At 29.1% G+C, this 23,157-nt stretch overlaps 1 protein-coding gene across 4 annotated transcripts in view; it reads left to right on the top strand.

Moving 5' to 3' along the window:
• LOC136987073 (neogenin-like) overlaps positions 1–23,157 on the top strand; it is a 100,610-nt gene that overhangs the window by 28,149 nt on the left and 49,304 nt on the right. For all 4 annotated transcript variants that reach the window (XM_067284719.1, XM_067284718.1, XM_067284720.1 and 1 more), the window contains exon 2: positions 8,000–8,162. In XM_067284719.1, coding sequence (XP_067140820.1) covers positions 8,000–8,162 — 163 coding nt within the window. The remainder of the gene's footprint in view (positions 1–7,999; positions 8,163–23,157) is intronic.

Below are 23,157 nucleotides of genomic sequence, written 5' to 3' on the forward strand. Positions count from 1 at the left end.
ATTTCTAGAAAAAATACAGATAGCAATCATTTTATAATTTAAAAACATCTGAAATTTTTTTATCCTGGATTTATCAATAGCGCCTTGTCTTTGTTATAAGTTTGCCATTTTATTATTATTGGATTTTTTATATTGAAAAATCCAGTCTATTTCATGCTTTCCACTCTTTTCAGTATTTTTAGTTTTTCATTGACTTTCTATGACATATGTTCATTGATTTCACTACTATCCTTGTCAACTGTACCAATAAAGTTACAGAAATGTAATGCGATGGTAAGATTTGACAGAAAGACACATCTAATACATGATACAGTAGATGTCACTTTTGGATGCTAGTTTTCCTAGATTCAGCTGACTAGTCTAGGAAGTAGCTTTTCAAAAATACAATATCTTACTGCAGACGATCCTTGTAAGAACATTGTAGATTTACCTGTCTTTATTTCTTATCAAGGTTTTCTCTATGAACTACACCATTTTTTTTTAAAATTTTTTTGTTAAAGCATCCACTTGACAGTCCAAAAGTAAGAAGAATTTTCTGCTCTTTCTGTAGTTTCCATTCTTCCTTTATAATTTTTTCTTACCTCTCTTTTGTGCTTTTCTGATAAGACTTAGAATATTTTATAGCAGTGGCTTAAATTTTAAGTAACCAATTTGATGGACTTTATTCAGAACTTCTAAAAAGAGTGCTACCATTTCAAATTACTGTAATTATGTTAATTATTACTCGAGGAGTATGCGAGGTACATTAATCAATAGAGTAAATGTCCGAGTTTGTCTACCATTTGCATATAAATGTCTTTTTATTTGCTGCCTCCAGGAAGTACTATAAACAAAAATGGTGACTCTGCAACAGAGAAAACATTTTGTGTTCTGCAGTTCACAAAGTTGGAATCAGTCGACGCAGAGACGACTGTTGCTGTGTAACATGAGCATCACAGACAATTTCAGTGATCCACCATATAATGCAAATATTTGTGTTGCTTGATAATGATTGATTTCAAGTTTGAGGATTGGAACACAAAATGTATTCTCTGTTGTAAAGGCGGCATTTTTTACGGCATTTCCTGGAGGCAGCAGACAAAAAGACGTTTGTATGCAGATGGTAAATGAAACTTGGGCATTTACTCTATCGACTGATGTACACCTCACACTTTTCAGGTATAATTAATATAATTACAGTAATTTAAAATGGTAGCATTATTTTTAGAACACGTATTTATCTACCAAAATTATCTGTCACATCCAATATCAAAAGACCTACCAATTTTACAATCCATTACTTTGTCATTTCTACAGACAAATTAATCTGTTCATGTTGAGCACATATTTCTTAGTTTCATTATTTTTAAACTTAGGCATAGCTTTGCAACTCAAAGTCTTTTACTTTTCAAGATTTTCAAGTTAATTATGCATTTAAAAACTATAATTTTCTGACAGATTGCTTTTTAAATAACAAATAAATTTAATGTGCTGGCTTAAAATTTAAAACATGAATTATTCTTAATTCTGTTGGTTGTTGAAGAAAGAATGCAAAGTAATAAATTCATTGAAATATTGTATAAGTTTATATAATATATTTACAATTATTTGAGAATTTGGAACATTGCATAAAATCCTTTCTAATAGTGTAACAAATTTTTGAGTGTTAAATCTTTGAAGATGATTATACAGTAGAGCATCGATTAACCGACTGCGTTCTAGTCGGCAAATTCAAATGTCCGCTAGTGATGTGGCACTACAATATTTGGTTATGTCTTGGCTATTTTAATATTATTTTTGTTAAATTTTTTCATGTTTTAGCTGGCAGCACTGGCTCGACCATAAAAGGGAGGCTAGTATTTAAACCAGGCCTAATACACTATACTAATAATGTATTTTTTCATTCTTTTCGGTTATCCGACCAACCCCAGTCCCCAATTAAGTCGGATAATCGATGCTCTACTGTAGTTAAAAAAAACTTAATTTTTTGGGTTACAGCTTATCTTCATGTTTTTTGTGTTCGACTACTGGATATCCCAACAAAAAGTCAGAATTTTAATTTTTAATAACTCCTGAACAACTCATTTTAAGCTTTGCACTCTGCACTTCTTTTTAAATCGAAACACTATTTCTTTACTTTCATCATTTGCATAGAAACAGTATATGTGTTCTTGCAAAACATGGCACTTATAAGAATTAGTACTGAACAATATATTCATATTCTTAAATAGTTTTATGAATATAAAATTAAAAAAAAAAAAATGAAGTGTGGTTCATGCAAGATGGGGTCTCATACTTCAGACATCAAACAACATTTTGCATTTTCTTAAGTCTGTATTTAAAGAGAGAATGATTTCTCATTGCTATCCAGAAAAATTTAATGTTGGTTACACTTCACCACTCTCCAGACATTAATCCATGTTATTACTGAATTATTGGACTCTCAAGTCTTCAAGGCTTGCTATGTGGCATCTGAATACTTCAGTTTTTAAGAAGTCCTGCAATAAATAAAGTTTTGCAGACTAATATCTTAAACCATAACTTTGATGCTGACATCATCCTTTCCCACAATTTGTAAAGATCCACTATGAACAAAGACTGGCAGTTAGAATACTGATCTTTGTCAAATGCGACATGATTTGTTGCCCCTGAGTCTATGATCCATTTGTTCCAAGTTTTTGAATCTACCACAGAAACAGCAGACTAGTTGCAGCTATTTGAGTGACTCTTATGTATATTTGTCTATGATATTCCTTTGTTTTATGTTCAATTTTGTGACATTTAAAACATTTTCCTTTAAATGAAATTTCATTATCAGGATATTTCTTGTCAAACTTACTAACTAATAATTTAGATTTTTCTAATTCAGGTGGTCATTTGTTTCTGTTTTATCTCTTCTTGAACTAATTTTGCTTTCACAACAGCAGACATATAGGCTTATGGGTACTGTGGGTTAATGCCATTATTAAACTATTGAATTCCCTATGAACTTGAGGAAATAACAAGATGATAAAGTCCTCACCTTGTCAATGCTGTTTAGTTTATTGACGATATTTTGGTGTACAGATGTAGTGTTCCACGCCTTTACAGTTGCTATAAATAATAGAATAGAGCTGTCTCTGTAGTTGGATTTGACATAGTAGTTCATTGTCTTCAAAGGCAAGGCAAAGTGAATCCTATGCTCCCTTAGCCATCTTTGTATTCCTCCTGGTATTCACACTTAGTGCAATCATCACTAGCACTCACTGAACATTGATCTTTTTGGATGAATTGGCCTGGTTGATTTCCACTGGTTACTTCTCCTTCATACAATAACTACTTGTTGAACCTTTAAATGAAATTCCAGTATAAATAATTAACAGTTCGTAATCTCAAAAACACATAAGGACACTGGAAACTCTCGAAATATTTAAATCCATAAAGAGCGGTCGTTGCATTAATTTCAAAGAGGAAGGACAAGTATCTTATGCATGGCAATTATTATACCTAAGGGAGCAATCAAATTAAAAATTGTTTTGAACATTTTTAAATTCGATTTAAGCGATTTAAAATATTATTTTAAAGAATGTTTTAAAAAATCCTCGTCTATCTGCTTTTAAATAAATTTAAAAAATGTTCCAATATCCGCATTCCAATTCAATGAATCCTGAGGAAGATCTCCTATGTAGATGTAGTGTTCCATGCCTTTACAGTTAGAGACTGTGTTTTTGAGATTACAAACTGTTAATTATTTATACTGGAATTGCATTTAAAGGTTCAACGAATAGTTATTGTATATAATTTATTCCAGGCTTGAAGAGTTTTATATACTTCTTCTTCAGTTGAACTAATCATCATATGGTTATCTTCAATGGTGAACTGCAGATATTTTATTAGTTGCATCTTCATAGACTTAATATTTGTAAAATATTAAATTAGTTTTTATTTACAGGATTGAGTACTTTTTATATATAGGCTATTTTAGATTTCAGAGTTGTGTTTGCTTCTTAATAGCACACAAAACAATTTTACATCAATACAAATTTTGTTCTGTATGCATTATTATTTAATATTGTCAAATATCATTAATAAAAAAATTCATGTTATAATCTCCATTATTTAAAGCATTTGAAGTATCTATAGTGATTCTCTAAACTAAATATAATAGCTTCCAACTCCCAAATAGTGGAATTTATTCTAATAACGTAATGTAAGTGTGTTATATCATGAAATTTATTTTACTTGTATTTCTTTCTCTGTATGATATATTTCTCTTTCACAAAATAATAAATAGGTATTTAAAGTATTTTAAAATGGAATCTAAGAACAAGAGCTCAAAGAAAAGTATGAATTGCATGCACTTAAAGTTACTGGCAGAATAAGGATGTAGTTGATATAGTTGTTAGGTTAAATTGATGTTCAGGAACTACAATAGCTTCTAATAACAATTTGCAAAGTAAGAAACTTTTTCTGTCATAACTTTATAGTGTATAAATCAAATCATTTATAGTTTCCAAGTATTACTAAATATTTAAAACTTTAGATAATTTTAAATATATGAATAGTTTATTTTTCATTAGTTCATTGTATACTTATTAATAAGCTTTTACAGTTTTATTCATGAAATATTTCCTTTATGAGTTTGTAAAACATATCGTTGATTTACTCTTTAGTAATCCCCAGATTCAGTAGGTTTTGCTTTAAGTAATCAAGGATGGATTTAAGAATTTATTAAGGGGACAATATTCATAACTGGCAAATAAAACCCCAGATAAATAAATGCATTTAATGATGCAAATAAATATATTAGTCAGTCTGAATGTTTGTAAAATAATTTAAAACTAGAAAATGATAGAAATGAAAAAATAGATATTAAAGATAAACTTTTTTTTATTTTATGGGAGGTGATTAGAGTTCTACCAAATGAACAGAGTTGAGCTGAGTTACATCTCAGAATTTTGACAGTTAACTTAACTCTCAACTGGAGTCTAGAATGACAGACTGGCTCACAGCTCAGCTCTGGTTCACGTTTAGAGTTTTTTGTAATTTGAAGTAGTCTTGGTCCCATACACTTCAAATTATCAGGGTTCTACTGTACATCTTTGCTATAAATAATTGTTGATATTTGTGTCATTTTAAAATATTTCCCCTAATTACTTTTAATAATTCTCTTAATCTAAAAATTGTTTGTAGTTCGGTTACTTAATGCTTAAGTAGTTTTCATTTGAATGCTCTCATTTTAGTAACATATAAATGAAAACACATCTGACATACTGTTTATCTGCTGTTGTTATTATAAATGTAATTTAATTTCAAAAATAGGCTTTGTTCAACATATCCCAACTTAGCTCTCAGCTCTGCTCATAGCTCGGCTGTCAAGACCTCAGCTCGGCTTGGCTCGTTATTTCCAAATAGCTAATCTGAGCTTTGCCAAACTCTAGAGATGATTTTTTTATATTCTGTACTCTAGATCCATCTCTAGGCTTAATTCACTATTTTAAAAAGTTTAGATTGTTTCTATTATAAAGATATTTATTTATTTTTAAAACATAAAAGTGTTTTCAAAACTAAAAAGACGCAAATATTATATAAAACAATTAACGTGAAACAGGTATTGTGAGCTATTGTAAGAAATATTTTGTTTCATTCAAGAAGTTTGTAATTCAAAATGTTTGAATTTATTCATGCTCTTGAAATGGTCAACAGATATTGATCGTGAATGCAATACCGGTAGTATTATATAAATATTCAACTCTTGATTATTTCTATGAATAGAAACAAATTAATACTTATTTTCATTACACTTGTAGAAAAACTGGAAACAAATATAACCAATCACACTACTGTTCCAGCATTAGTTTAATCTAAACTAATGTTTTCAAACCCATTCAGAGGTCTGCATCAAGTTAAAAACATATTAAAATACAAATTAAAGAAAAAAACTGAGTTCTAATGGTAGAACTATAACTGCTATTTTTAAATTTACAAAAAGAACTCAGTTCTTTTTCTAAATTTGTCCATTAGAACACTGTTTTTTTTTTTAATTTGTATTTTAATACATTTTTAACCTGATGCAGACCTCTGAATGGGGTCAAAAACATTTGTTTTGATTAAACTAGTGCTGGAAAAGTGTGTAAGGGTAGTGTGATTGGAACTTCCATTATAAGTTTACATCATATATTCTATTTAACACTTGCACACTTTTGATGATTTTGACTGTTAATTAAGGAATTACAGTAATAGAGTCATCAAATGTACAAGCTTCATAATCTTGTTACTTTAAACTTATAACCTGAGGCATAATAAAGAAAATGAAATAAGATAAATGGATATCAATGAAATATAAAACAAAATATTCAGTAAAATTAATTAGACTTCAATAAAATATAAAAGCTCACATTTTATTGGAATGAATTTAGTTTTTTATATACTGACTAGCTGACCCGGCCACGCGTTGTTGTGGCCCAAAATGTATCTATTATAAATGTATAACACTTCCCCCGTGGGAGGAATTTCAAAAAATCCCTTCTTAGTGTACATTCTCTTGACGTACCCTATTAAAACGCAATCAAAATTGCATGTAAAATAGTATAAATAGAAGCTAAGTTCTTCACAGTAAGCCTTAATCCTGTCCCTTTCCCGGAATATCGAAAAATCCCTTTTTAGTATATATTCTGTTGACGTAACCTATTAAAACGCAAAAAAAACGCATCTAAAATAGTATAATAGAAGCTAAGTTCTTCACGGTAAGCCTTAATCCTGTCCATCTCCCCCCAGTGGGGGAAATTTCGACACGTATATTATATAAAAACACGTGCGTATTCGAATGCAACATTGTGTCAAAATTTCAAAGGAATCGGTAGGAACAAACGAACGTTATATTTTATTTATATAGATAGATAAAAAATGATCTGCTTTAGTCCATTCTCACAGAAAAGCATAATGCCTCACGGAAAAGCAAACTTAGGTCGTCGGAAGTTAGTGCCATATGTTGGACACAAAAGCCTTAATCCATGTATAAATATATTTTTGAAAGGGGGGAAATGGTGGTCTTCACATATGCCACAAACCTTCGCAGGAATGTATTAAATAACTTCCCGAAGTTTCATGGCAATCGGATAAATGGTGTGGTAATGCATGAAGGACAAACACACAGACAGACAGCAGACATACATTCGTTTTTATATATATATAGATAACCATAAGTTAAATTACAAAAACATGATTGTTTTTATAAATACTTTATTAATTACTCACTCAAGAAACCTTTGTCAGCAGCAAAAACAATTTAATTACAAAATTTTTGGTTAAAAAGATTTCCTGAGTGTCTGAATATCCACAGTTGCAGTTTCTATTTCTTACTTTATTAATTAGAAAAAAAATCTTAATTAATGACATAATAAATTTACAAATGGAAATCCAATAACTACATAAATACATATTAGATTAGATTTAAAAAATATTATCAGTCATTGAAAGGATCATACAGTGAGAGTAATTGAAGAGATAGAAGAAGAAATATTTCATAAAAATAATATTAAAAATTGAATAGGAGTAGAAAGTCGTGCACAGTTGAAAATGACTGTTCTCAGTAGGATATTATTGATATTCTGTACTTTCAGTTTCTGTAATAAGAGCTTTGACATGATGATGAAAATATTGATATATAAATATGTCAAAATTACTTATAAATGATCATAGTGATGTACTTTTAAAATAGTTTGTGCCAGAAGGAATATCAATAAATTTGTGCTTTTATATTGTATTTCCTATCTTAGAATATTTATTCTCATTCAGATTTATATATATATATGTAAAAGTATGATGCTGTGCTTATTAGTATTAAATTTTTTGTTGTAAATAATATAAAGTTTTGCATATTAAATGTTAGAATTTACAGTTTAAAACTGAGTTTAAAGCTTTTAAATTTAATAAGTCAAGTGTTTTTATTGTAAAGAATGCTTATTTATTAATAAGTACTACTAATAAAAAATGCTATTTTATCAGTAGAACTTATTTAATAATAATTTATCTTTTTCAGATGTCAAATTTGCCAACTTTCATTTTACCATTGAGCCTAGTGATAATGTCATAGTCAAAGATAGTTCGGCAATTTTAAAATGTTCAGCTGTAGGAAGTCCTGAACCAGTAATTCACTGGAAAAGAGAGAGTTCGGTTCTGCAATTTGATGATGACAACAGAAGGTAAGTAAATGCACTAGTGATATGTAAAAAAATCATAGGTTTAAATATTTTAAATGTATTGAAATTATTGTACAGTTTACTTTTTATTTATATTAGTAAAAGCAGTATTAAATGATAAAGAAGAAAAATATATTTATTTTATAATTATTTTTATAAATTTTGATGACAAATTTATACAATATATTTATATAAAATCATCACTTAAAATAATAACAACGTTAAAGGCTTGATGCGTAAAAGATTCATTAAATAAATGCTTTTTATCCTTGAATCATTTCGTTCAGACATTTTTTTTAGAAGGTAATGCTTTGCTATTTTATTTAATTATCTACAAAGCAGTGATACTAAACAATGCACAGACGTTAATTTTTCATCCATCATTCTGGAACACAAAGAGGAAGTGCTCCACTTAACAGTGATTTCTATTATGTAGTCTGTCAAATGCTTCTTGTCATTCATCTTGTCTATCATTAGCAGTTGCAACAATTTTAAATGATTTCTTTAGAATAGATATATTTAAATATTTTTATTATATGGTTTATTATTAAATATACTAACTGGAAATTATTGCCTTAAAGACCAGTAGTTGTAGTTATTATGTAAGACATTTTTCCGTAAGAAATTCTTATTGATTTTTCCGAGAGTTTATCCATTTTAATAATAAATTTAGTTTTATTTTGGTATTGATGATGATTATTTTATCAGAGAAATATTTTGAAATTATAATTGGATTAAGAAGGAATATTTTATTAATCAAGTTTTATACAGTATTAAAATGATATATATATATATTTTATGTAATATACATGTAGATAAATTTATCTGGTTTATAAATAAATTCATTTTATTAATTTTAGTAAGAAATATGAAAATTTGTAATTCCAAAAATATATTAAATGGTTAAAGTATAAAAGATATATCATCGTTCTTCTGTTTTAGTGGTACGAGACATAAATATGCAAATGAGATCACCTATCAATGAAGGAAAATTCATGCAAGTTTGCATGACATCTGTTTTGAACAAATTCGGAACAGAGCAATGGCCTGTGAAATTCTCCATGTGCTTTCATGATTAAAGATTGTGTACTTCGTCATATGCTAATTGGAGTATCATATAATGAAAAAACTGTTAGAATGATTTAAGTATTGCACATGACATGTTTTAAATATAAAACTTTTTATACGTGTACGCTACAAATTAAAATAAACTAGAACTATAGATTTTTGGTGAATAAATTTTATTTCATTCGATTTCTGTAAAAAAAAAATATACATATAAAAGAAATAATTTTGTAATAAGACATTATAGTTTTTATTTGATGATTTGAATCAATTTTTGTAGCTAGAAATCATTTTTTTTTTTTTTTAAATAATAACTTTATTCAAAAATGGATTATTTAAAAAATTATTTGTTTTAATATATTTAATGGTTTTATTATTCTATTTGTTAATATAAAAAAAGTTTTTCTTCAAGCTTACATTTTATTTTCATTCTTAATTTTTTTCAATTTATGAAAGAAAAACAATAATAATAAAATTCTTTTTTTATGGTTACTAAAGATGGGCAAATACTATATGGAAAACTTGAATACTTGATGCTAGAAAGTATCCGATATTCAAGATCTCGAGTATTATGTTAGTTAAAAAACTTAAATTCGAATACAGTGGAACCCCATTTATCCAACTGAAATGGGACTGTGCCCAGTCTGTATAATTTGGAAAATTCATTAATGACATAAATAACACAATTTATATACATTTTTTAATTTTATATTTCTAATTTCTTCTCCGTCACAACAATCACTTTCTTTCCTTTAGATGTCGTTTTCAAGGTGTTTGCTTTACTTCACAAAAGACCGAAGGCGACCGAAACTCGGCAAAACAATAGCAGCTGCTGCGGGTGTTGAGTGAATAATAACTTGCAGGGTTACAAATGATAAACTTATTAACACATTGACTATGTGAGAAGTACAACATTTTTATTCGACAGGAAAGTAGCAATTTTTTATAATTAAAAATCTTAAAAGGTTCAACAAGATATTAAGTAAACCGAAAGAATGCTGCTCCCACGAAATGCATAACAGTGAACATCATGTGCCGATTCATGGAAAACAAGTCTATTCTTGCAAGCTGCAACGTTACGTTCAAGCAAGAATGTATTTAGGAGTTCTTGGATTTTTTTTGGCAATTATAGGTTATCCGTATGTCTATCTTTTATCCTTCTGAGACAGGGATTATGTTTTATAATCCTGATAAACTGGAAATCGGGATTAATGGGTTTCACTGTACTACAAATACCTCCAATATCGTACCATATATACATAGTGGCAGGTCCATAAGTGCCTGTAAGGGAACTAACTCAAAAGTTACTTATTAATTATTCAAATATTTTTAATCTTTTATTAACACATGCACAACAATTTTATTTGCAGATGACCAATAAACGATATTTGTTACCATAAATGTTTTTAAAAACAATGTTTTGAAGTCCGAACAAATTAATTTTTTTGTCAATAGTATCTCCTTATATCCACTACTGTGTACAGCACATAGTCTGTTTGGCAGCTCTAGTTTAATTTATGACAAGAAAAGATGCAGAATAGATCCTGAATATTTTTGAATTCCTTGTTTTCTTAAATAAAAATCCTCAGTAAGCAAAGATAAGAACATTTATTTGTTAAATTAATCTTTTGTAATTGAGTTAAGAGTACCTAAAAAAGCTAGTTTAAAACTTTAAGTCAAAATTAAAAGTTTAAAGTTTCATTTTTTTTTTTTTAAATTTAGTAAATTGTTTTTCTCTTTGCTTTTTGTTTTACTTCATTAATATATTAATTACTTTATGTAACTTATTTAGTTAATAAGTACAATAAGTATTTGGGATATTCAAATATTTGAGATCTGGTTAATATTTGAATTTGAGAAAAAGTGATATTTGCCCATCTGTAATATTTACAGTAAAATAAATAGGAAGTTTATTGAAAAGAATATTAATTAAATTACTAGTTTCAAAATAAATTAAATTTAAAAATAGCCATTTCTATCAATCTACTCTATATTTTAAAATAATACATAGTATATAAATACAAATATAAACATCTGTAAGCCCTATAGTTGTATTAAAGCTAAATGATCGTCAGATTTGATGGTAAAACGAAGTGCCATAGTGGGAGTTTATAGGCCGTGGGCATTAAGTCGTCCCCAGTCAGCACCACGAGTAACCGGTATGGTTATATCTAAATTAATAGTTGTGGAAGCAAAGATTGAATGCAGGTCTGGGTAGCATAACTGGTGACACATCCACACGGTATATGGCATTTGCAGGTTTCAGTCCCGCTCTGGGTCAATTCTTTTCTTCCAGAACCTTCTAAATTAATTAATAAATATTAATGTAATTATAATTACTGTATTAAATTCAATGAGAGATGGCAACTGACACATACCTCTAGGCCAAATTACTTAGCATTTAATCATTAATAGTAGAAGTAATATAGCCCAATCTAATCCAGAAATCATTTGTTTGAATATATAAATAATCTATAATATAATAAATAATCTTAAAATTGTCACAACACTTTTTTCTATCACAAAAAAAAAAGGAAAGAAATAGAAACAGTAGCATTAGGAAATGATTAATTATCATAAAATTTTTGATCAAATGAGTGAAGCAAGGTTAGAGCAAAGCAAGTGGGGGATTGACCCTCATGAGGAGTTGAATCAGCACAAGTTATTTAATTAATTTATTTTATCTAATAACCATTTCTGCACACTAGGAATATCATCAATGCCCTTAGCATTGACCGCTTCACCTTTCTTACACTATCTATAAATCTACCTTTACCACCATCAAGATATTTTCCCTCTCCCTATCTTCCACACTTCCATCACTATCCCTTTCAATTTCTACATCCCTAGTATATGCTTCTGTCACTAAAGTTGTTCCTACTCTGCTTTTCTTTACATCTTCCTGATGTTCTCTGATCCTCTTTAAGGTACCAGGGAACCTTCTATATGTAGCAGCTGTGAGACACAACTTCTTCTCTAATCCTGGAAAAAATGGATGTCTAGTCTATCATGTGATGAAAATATGGTCACATGCTACTCGAGGAACAATGCCATATAAAACTGTAATCATGTAAGCTCAGGCTAAAAATCATGTAGTGTCAGCTGCTGTTAATAGAAACAGTGTCTGCTCAAAGATAACAGGTTTGATTGAGATTTTATAAACATTGGGTCTACAGAAAGGTCTCTGAAGCAATGTCTTCCTGAACACATAGCTGATATAGAAAAGAAGAGAAAAACCACTGCCTTAGCTATATTTGCCAGTGAGAATGTGATTAAGCCAGAACTACAACAGGCTACCCTAATATGACAAATGTGTCATATAAACAAACTTTAGAGTTTGGAGGCATTGGAGATATTTAAAGCAGACCACCAGGGCCTATCTATCAATTTCAAGGATGAAAAGCAAATCTCAAAGGCATGGCAAGCTATGTTCGACCCGACATCATGGCAAACAATGTGATTGGATAACAAAAGAAAAAATTTATAAAAAAGAAAACATTCAAAATTCGAATGTGTCGAAATCATATGCATTCCAAAATAGAACACTACTAGCAGTGGAATAAGTCGATTTTAGAAGGTTCTGCTTGAGGAAAGTCCTAGAAGTGGACCAAAAAAGTTAATAATGTAATAGTTTTCAAACCATTCAAAGCACAATAAGGTTCGTAACTTTTATTTATAATCAACACTTTGTTGTTAGAAAATTACTTTATAGAAAAAGTCTGTTATATTTTGCAGTAAAAAAGCATCTGTAAATGTCATCTGTAGTTTAAATTGAACTGTATCCTAAACTCAAAGAGGAAGATACTCAGATCAGTAATGCTTGTTTTGGATAATGTCCTTTTCACAAGACGACAAAGATATGTCATCTGCTGGTCTCAGGGTTATCATCTAGAGTTTTAGCCATCTTAGTCTCCAATTAAACCCCATTGAAAAGAATTGTTTGCAAAATGGAAAGCACTATTACATGCTAGAAACTGTTGCAACCAGATGGAACTTACAGATTCTTTTACAGGTGACTGCCATGGACTGTAATCATGTTTTTGAACACACAAAAATGTTTATTGTCAAGACCCTGGATAAGGACAAATTCTAAACCATAAACCTATGTTTCACAAAACAATTATCCAAACAAATTGTTTTTACTGCATGCTGTATTTTTATTTTTGCATATTATATTACCTGTTTCACACAAATTATTTAACTAACTGAATTTTTTATTTGCCTGTTAGGAATAGCCATTCACTGAAGTGACATTTTTCTTTTCACAGTGAAGACAGTATTATTCTCTGACTGTAAGTTACGGTTAAAAGTGTGACAAACTGTAATATTACCTTTCCATGTCTGCAGATTTGTAAAAAATTCTGGCACGATTATAATTTATTAGCTCTATTGAATAACTTAGCACTTGGCTGCATATTTTGAAAACACCCCATTACCTAAATATGGACTTGCTTCACTCATGCATGCATGAGTGAAACTAGCTGGGGTACATGCCAAAATTCCTCATGAATGAACAATAAACAATGCATTCACACTCTGATTTGATATTTTAAGTTAATTTTGATGATTTGACTTAAAATGTTAGTGTACTATGTATAAATAAGTAAGTCTGCAGTCATTAATTCATTTTATTTAGTACCCTTTCCTTTAAAAATGTCTCCAAATATTGCTATTGCTTCTGGAGCCCTGTTTTCCTGGAAGCAACCATCCCCAGACTCACTGCAGCTTCCCTGCTAACCAGAAATGGGAGAATTTCCCATTCCTATTTCTTGGTCCTCCATATCTTCACCTTCATGAAAAATGATTCTCTTTCACTGTCACATGCATAAACATAATGTTAAATCAAATTTACTCACATGACATGCTACTACACAATTATTAATTTTTGGTTCTATTCAAATCTGAAAATGGCTGATAAATGTAGCTTAAAACATTTGTTATTTCTTCAATTTATTGATTTGCTGGATAAAAGATTATTGAGCACTTTGTATTTGAGATTTCATTATCTTGTCCTCAGAAGATACATGAATTTATTCAACTCAAACAGAAAAATAAGGTAGCATGTTTGCACTTTACGCAATGCAGTGAAGAATAGATAAGCAGAAGGAAATTTTATAGAGTGGGAGAGAAACAATATGCAATATTAACACAACACATATATAAAAAGTTAATAATCAGATAATACTATCTCAGTATCAATACTTATGATCAATTTTATATGAAGAAAGAGAATCTTTTAGTATGTGACTTATGGAAGAAATGACAATAGAATTGAAAAATATATAGGAAAGCTATAAAAAAACATTTGAAAGGAAGGAATGAGATGGATCTATGGATATATCCTTTTTTCTTAGCAGTTTAACTGTAGTTTAAGAATAAGTTGTGTGAAATAAGTAGATAAATTTGATAATTTCAATCGTGTAAAATTCATTTGATATTGAAATTGTAGAGTTAAAATATATAAGAAAATCCTTACACGAGAAATCCAGTAAAAATAGGTAATATTTATTAATGAAATGTTTGATTCACTATAGTCTCTGGGCAACAAAAGAGTAGACATAAGTCAGTTTGAGTGGGATGAAAGGGATGGAGGAGACATGTGGGAGGTGACACATGGATCATAGTAATAAAATTTGAAATAAAAAGTAAAACAATAAAATTATTTATGATACATATAATATAAAATTGTTCTAAAAATGTAAAAAACAAAACAGCCGAAAGAGATTAGATCCATGCATTAACTTTCATTTGTCTCCTTTCATCCCTTTCATCTGATATAGATCCTTCCAGCTCAGGATGACTAATGTCTACTCTTTTGCTGCACAGACTATATATAATAAAAATTGCCTTTTCTAATGTTTTGAAGTTAGTTATAGTAAACATACTCCAGTTTTTGAAATATTTATGTATAAGAAAATCATTTTTAATATTTAATTCTGTTAGTTAATTTATTTGAATAAATTACCTTTTAAACACAGCCGTTTATTGCTAATATTCGAACGTTTTCGGTTATTTTTAATAACCTTTCTCAAGATCAGTTACATTCAAAAGCGGTCGTAAAAATTAGAACACGTCGCCAAATTTTTACGACCGCTTTTGAATGTAACTGATCTTGAGAAAGGTTATTAAAAATAACCGAAAACGTTCGAATATTAGCAATAAACGGCTGTGTTTAAAAGGTATACTAGAGCCTATAGTGCAAATCTACGCAGTCTTTGAAGAGTATATAGTTTGAATAAATTGTTATTCTGTCCGAAAATGCAATAATAAATCGTATACATTTGAAAAATGTAATTATGCATGTCAGCTTCTGTCATTGTCAAACTAAAATAAATTTTATTTATTTATTTAACTTTAAGAATTTTAAATGAAGATATTCAAATTTTTCAGAAATAAATTATTATTTCTATATACAGTATTTTCAGTTTTATACATTTGTTCAAATGAAAAATTATTATACAAAATTAAAAACTATTTTATTCGTGCAATTTTAACTAGCCTTTTTAATAACATTTTTTAAAAGTAAAAATAACTGAGCACTGTTTATTCATTATCGGTTATTTCTTTACAAAATAATATAAAATTTATTTTGAAATCAGCATAATTGATATATAATTTATTACATTTATATTTCAAAGTATTCAAATTACAATCAAATAAAGTTTATATTTGTTACTAAAAGAGTGAATATATATATATAAATTATTTTATTTTTGTAGAATGCAAAATTGTATTTCTTTTATACTGTAGTCAATATTTAAAGTTATAAACCAGTAGAGCTGTCATAATATAGCTAAGAATGTTTATTTTAAACTTATTTTGTAATCTTCTGACTTCATTTTAATTTAATATAAAAAAAAGTGTAAAAAAATATTAGACTTAAAATGTGTTAAGATGTTATTTCTAGTTCACTAGACTGTGAGTTTCAACCCTACTTTGGTTACAGACGTTTGTGATTGCCAGATTTTAATAGGGATTATTGTTTTGTGGAAATACTCGAAAGCTACTAATGGGTCATTAGATATTAATTTAAAAAAATTAAAATTATTTTATTTGTTAGTTTAAAGCCACGCCAACTGCCATATAATATCGAGCTATATTCCGGTGATGATAATTTGAATTACTGATTAATTTGCTCCTAGAGTTGGTGTGGCTTTATAGTAACGAATCGGGTTTCGGAAGATGTTTATATATTCGTTAGTTTTTTTTAAGTATTATAAATGTTTGTACTAGTTTTGTGAATGTGAATGTTGATAACATTGTTGAAAAACATTTATGAAGAGAATTTAATTAAAGCCAAACAATCTGCTGAACTATTGGGCTATGATTAGGCTAAGTTAATAATTAGATACAAAGTAATTTATTTAGAGGTAAGCGGTTAAATCACCATTTCGCGAATAATTCCAATAAATAATTTAATAAATCTTCTAGACAAATTACTTCGTATCTAATTATTAACTTAGCCTAATCATACCCCGATAATTTAATTATTAAATTATTAAAATCTAAGCAAAGAATATTAAAAAAAAAACGACTTCATATAAAACAGGCAAAATTAAACTATTTTGGGAACTTCAGTTGGAAAATTCAATAAATTCTAAAGTATAGATTTTGCCTTTTAACTTTTAGAAATTTATCCTATATATTCTTATATGCGTGTATAAGAAAATCATTACTTCATTTTGTTTAATGTTATCTGATCTTGATTACAACTATTTTTGCTTTCTATTTAATCATTTATTCATTAAAAGAAATAAGAGTATGTAATAAAATTTTAATTCTTACAGTTTTCATTTTGTCATTTTAATAACTGTCTAGTCCATATGCTAATCCTTAACATTGTTTTATTGTGTGTTTAAAGATTTAATGGAACGTTGTCATAAACAATTGTATGTACTCATAACAAAGATAAATTGTGTCATAAATTTTTATTGTTAATATGCACTGTTATGTACTACAATTACAAATATAGTCAAAATAAGAAGTCACATTTTTTATTAATTATTGATTTTTTTCAAACCTGCATACAAAATATATTACATTACTTATAAATTATATAAAAATCAAAATGTAATATAGAAGTTAAGATTTTTGTAATTTATAAATACAGTAATTTGAAAATAACGTCAAAGTTTAATAGTTTTATATGAAAGACATTGAAACTTCAACTGAAAATAGCTTTATTGGAACATGAGAAATTACAACAAATTTCAATGTTTACTTATAATTAGCATCTTTTAAGGATATATTTAGTTTTAAAAGAAATGAATAATACATTTTAATTCTGAGTTTTAAAGTTACAAATGCTCCATCAACAATAATGTTTCATTTTAGTTTGTTAATGAAATGTTTGCACTTTGAAAATTAAAATGTTTAATAATTTTTATCATATGCTTGTTTTTAAAATTAGATTGTAGATGGGTAATTACTGTATTTACTCACGTGTAAGACGAGGTTTTTATTCATTTTTCATTGCTTCAAAAACCTAGGTTGTCCTATACGAAGGATTCTTTGCATTTTTGCAATAATTTTTGTGAATGGTGTGTTTGCAGTTTTTACTGGATGCTCACCCTCTGGTGTTTAAAAACAAAAGTATTTTATCTGGGTTGTTTGAATCGTTCTTGTGTATTGTCGGGAGTAAAGACAAATAGCAATAGGAAAAGCAAAACTTTTGAATTGAATTCCAATTTGAAATTCCAAAATCATACCGGAGCCCAATATAAGTTTTAATCCATTCCCACATGAAAACAGGGGATTATTTTGAAATTAGAATTCGGAGAAACTCATAAGTGTAATCGATGGAGAGTGGATTCGACTGTTAAGAATTGGCAAAAAAGGTTTCCGATTGTCCAACTTTACACGAACAAATTATGTTGTCTATTTTACAAGATTTTTTTTTAAAATGCCAGTATTTTTTGCGGGACAATGTGTGCATTTACATGCATTTGACATTTTAATTGTGATTAAGCAAAATAAAGTTAAATTGTATTAATAAATCTAATTTTCATTATTTTGATCTTTAAAGTCACACACTGTCCTATATGCAAGATAGTCTTATAAGCGAGTAAATACAGTACATCTGAAGTTTTATTGTTATAGTTCTGCTAAGCTTCTATAAAAGCCATCAATTAATAGTTTTCAGAGAAGTAATCCATTGCATGCTCACTAATTCAAACTACAATAGAATCTTGTTTTAATGGATTGCGGAACAACGGATTTCTCAGAATAATGATTTTTTCCCCAGGTCCCGCCAAACCAATGTAATTTTACCTCTTTTAGTAGATCCATAACTTGGAATAACAGATATTTTTTCTAGACCAATCTATTGTAAATTTTGTATTTTTTCAATGTTTAGTTAATATTTGTGTGTTAATGGGAATTTTCAGTTTGATGATGCATTTCTTACACCTGGGATATGTACAATTGAAGAATTGTACAAAAAGAGTAAGCAGGCTGATAAGATTGAGGATGAGCCATTTTACCTACAGTTAAATTTTGAAATGGATACAAATTTGCCATATTCAAAATAGTATGATGTCACAAAGTAACCCCAGTTTACAATACTTAAAATATAAAATAAATAATGGAAAGTAAAGGAGGAAATTGTATTTAACAGATTCAAATTAATATACTCCTAAAGCAGGGTCTGTTTAATCACCATTAATTATCTTAAAATGTAGAATACCTTACATACAGCCTAATATATAAGGGATGTTCAAGTGAAAGTGAGAATCAGGTTATAAAACAATAATAAATGTGTTTATTCAAAAGAAGTCCTCATGAGCATTGAGACATTTATCTCAATGCTTAACAAGCTGACAAATACCATCTTCAAAGAATTTGGCTGGCTGTTGGGAGAACCAGGTTCTCACTGTCTTTTGAACATTGTCATCTGATGCAAATTGATGAATCTTGACATGTTTTTTAAGAGGTCCAAAAATATGGAAATCAGAGGGCTAAGATCAGGGCATATAGCCATATATTTTTTTTAACACTTCCCATCCAAAACAGTATACTGTGTCTGTGGAGGAGTGGGTGGTATGTGGTCATACATTATCATGCAGAAAAACTGCACCAGATGAGGGATTACCAGGGTGCTTAGACTTTATGACGTTTTTCTAAGATTTTATAGTATCTGACCAGGTTGAGTCTGTGACTTATGCATTTTTGGACCATTCTTGTAAAAAACATGTCAAGGGACCTCAGTTTGCAATGGACGAGGTTCAACAGGCAGTGAGAACCTGGAAGAAACCCGGTCCACCCAGCAGCCAGCCCAGTTCTTCAAGGACAGTATTTGTCAGCTTGTTAAATATTCGGATAAATGTATCAATGCTCACAGAGACTTCTTTTGAATTGAATACATGTATTATTGTATTATAACCCAATTCTCATTTTCATTTGAACATCCATTATGTATAATGTAAGATGAAAATTAAATGGAAGAAAGTAAAGAACAAAACTGAAAATTATAATAAATTCCAAGCAATAACTTCTCACTTAACTCTGAGAGAATCTCTTGCACACAACAACCATCACACTGAAACTGGCATGGTGTGATGTGTATGCCATGGAAACCCAAAGCAGACACATGACAAACAACAGCTGTACTAGTCCACCAAATTCAAAAATAGCCAGTTTCCTAGTAATTTTGGATTTCTCAAAGCCAGATATTTGGTCTGATACTATACATTATTTCAATTCTTTTTCTACTGTTAAATGAAATAATGTCATGGACAATTATTATTATTATTACTTTGTAACTAGTTGAGAGAGAGTATTGCAGATTAATTTCTGTATGGGTTATAATGTTTTAAAACTGTTTATGAATGACATTAATTATTTTATAATAATAGAAAATACTAATAATGTTTTTTATTAATTTAAATGTTTTGTAGTTACTGTTCACAGAACTTAAATATTTTATGTAATTTCTATTAGAAATTATCTTTAATATAAGTTATAACAAGTTATAACATGTCACTGAAAAAGATTGATGTGATTTAATTTATAATCTCATTCTTTTGTCTTTCCAATTGATTTTTATTACTAGTAGTTTTTTAGCTAATGTAATACAATTATTAGATCTACAAAAATCATTTATTTTATTCTGTCCTAAGTCAGATTATAGGTTTTCCTCCATTTAAATCATAAATAAGATCATCAATGAATTTATTTTATTGAAAATAAAAAAAATTAATATAAAAATAATAATGCAGCAAATTTGTATTTAATATATTGAAATATCATTTTGAGGAGAAAAAAAAAATTAAATGAACAATTTAATGCCATTACTTTTATATCATTTTTATTGGAGTTTCAATAAAAAGAATTTTATTCATAAAGTGCATTATATTTATGATTCAAATAATAATATATAACCAATATAATAATATAGTCGGATTGTCAGAGGATTTTAAAGTTGAGGAGATTAACTCTTAATATTTAATCCATTCCACATATAATAACAACAATCCATCTATTTATCTGAGTTATTATAATTATTACTACTTTCTCAATTATAGGTTCATCCAAAATAAGCCCCTGTGTGGATAAGTGCCAAGTATCACATTACTTTTTTAGTATTATTGAATTATAAGAATAAAAAGGATATAATGTGGCTACACAAAATGGCATTTGAATTTGATGTTAAAGAAAAATGATCATATTCTAGAATAATAAAAACTAGAAAAGTGAATGACAATTAAGTTATTAATTGTTATTCACTTCTCTAGTTTTTTATAATGATCAATTATTAGACAGTACTAGATTAATTGGAGCAGCACATCAGTCACAATATGTATTTTCAAATATTCACAGTAATTGTTTTCTAACTCCATAAAACTATTTTCCTTAATCTGCTATGGTAAAATACAATTTGTTACAAGATGCAAGATTATTTTTGCAACAAATATTTTGCATTTTTTAAATTTATGCTTTACTAAAAACTTTTTTATTCTATAAAATATAATTTATTCTGCTTATTCTTGCTATATGATTTGACTGCTATGATTATGATATGATTTGTATTTTTGGGATATATCTTGAGGTCTTTTATAAATAATTTTTAATTTAATTACATTATTATAAACTTATTTGAATGAATAATTTTTCTTTATAAACAATTTAAATTGTTTACACTTATTGACAAGACTGTCTTGTTTATAAAATCGTACGTCCTGCTGTCTTATCAGCTTAGAGGTATGAAGGAGTACATGTCAGGAGTTGAAATTTGGCACAGAGTATTAGGTGCCCAAATCATGCGCGCATAAAATAAACCAGACTTGTAGGTAGTCAGGGGACCGAGAACCGAAACACAATAAAATACAAAATGGCGACATTTTCTACAAACAGGCAGTAGTGCGAGATTCGCGCATGCGTTGCTCGTTGGTAAGTTGGAAATACGAATATTGCGAAATCGAATTTTGACAAACACGTGCGTTGGGAAGTTCGAAAAGCGAATGTTGCTAAATCCAATGGTACTTATGGGTTAAGAGGACGCCAGTCGGAAATTGCGATCAAAATCGCGTTTTTGAATGAAATTACCTAAATAACAATAACTAGTAAATTTAACTCTAAAAAGAAGAAAAGTTACTGTTTAAGTTATAAAAATGAAAAAACAGCAAGGAGGATAATTATTGATATCACGTCTTTGATTCCAGCAAACAGAAGAAACAGTGGGGACGCACGTTCTAACCCAACCTATTCTAGTAAATTTACCATAATTATTATGAGTACCATATTATTAGAATAGGTTAGGTTAGAACGTGCGTCTCCACTGTTTCTTTCTGTTTGCTGGAATCAGAGACGAGCCGCCATTTTGGCACCACAGGTAACATTAACCGTTATCTGTAATCGTAAGAAGTAAGCAGTTTTTGAAATTTGTTAAATATTAAAACTACCCTTTTGTAAATCGTTAATTTATTGTTTGATTTAACAATTGTTTTAAATTTGAAAAATAAAAACTTGCATTATTCGGAAAAATCGCAATTTCTGACTGGCGTCCTCTTAACTCATAAGTACCAATCGAATTTTGACAAACGAATCTTTGAAAGAAACCCATTTACCTGTCCCGTGTTATTGCCCACATTTCTGGTCACCACGTGATAACCTCGACCGAATTGACCGGAGATATCTCGTTTCATCATCGGAACTTTTTGAAACTAGATGGCGCGTCGTTATAATTTTATATTAAAACTAACTTCCGAAATATAATTATTTTTCTTTTTACATTTATTAATATATATATATATGTTTCGTTTGTAAAAATAAAAAAATAATTGCGAACGATACAATAGCCACCATTATTTTTTTTCAAAAACGGGAAATTTTCGCATTGACAAAAATTCAACCTGGGGCGTCACGCAACGGAGAGAAATTTCAACATTCGATAGGTTAATTTCAATGAAAATGCATCGTGGAAGAGCTCGTGGTCGTGGCTATGGCGGGCGAAGTTTGAATGATCGCGCTCAAAACCAGCGATACCAAAGATGATTGGAGAATGAGACCGAAACCCGCGGTTAGCGTCGAAGTGATCCCCCTTAGTAGTGAGTCTCCGTGACACAGTCTTGTCCCAAATACGGCCTTGTCGTTTTACTTCTTCAAAATAAAATACAGTAGAGCATCAATTATCCGACCCCCGATCAACCGTCACATCGGTTAACCGACCGCGTTCTAGTCGGCAAATTCAAATGTCCGCTAGTGATGTGGCGCTACAATATTTGGCTATGTCTTGGCTACTTTAAAATTATTTTTGTTAAATTTTTGCGTGTTTTAGCTGGCAACACTGGCTCGACCGTGAAAGGAAGGCCAGTATTTAAACGACGCTTAATTTTATTTAATGACTCTATCCAATTGCTTTTTTTTAAAACGTATGCGAGATTTAGCGGCAATAAAACGAGTGTCAGCTGTGAAGCAAAAGAAAACTTTGGACTTC

This window comes from Centruroides vittatus, unplaced genomic scaffold (genome assembly GCF_030686945.1).
Source record: "Centruroides vittatus isolate TY-2023 unplaced genomic scaffold, ASM3068694v2 scaffold_1444, whole genome shotgun sequence".
Taxonomy (NCBI): Eukaryota; Metazoa; Arthropoda; class Arachnida; order Scorpiones; family Buthidae; genus Centruroides; species Centruroides vittatus.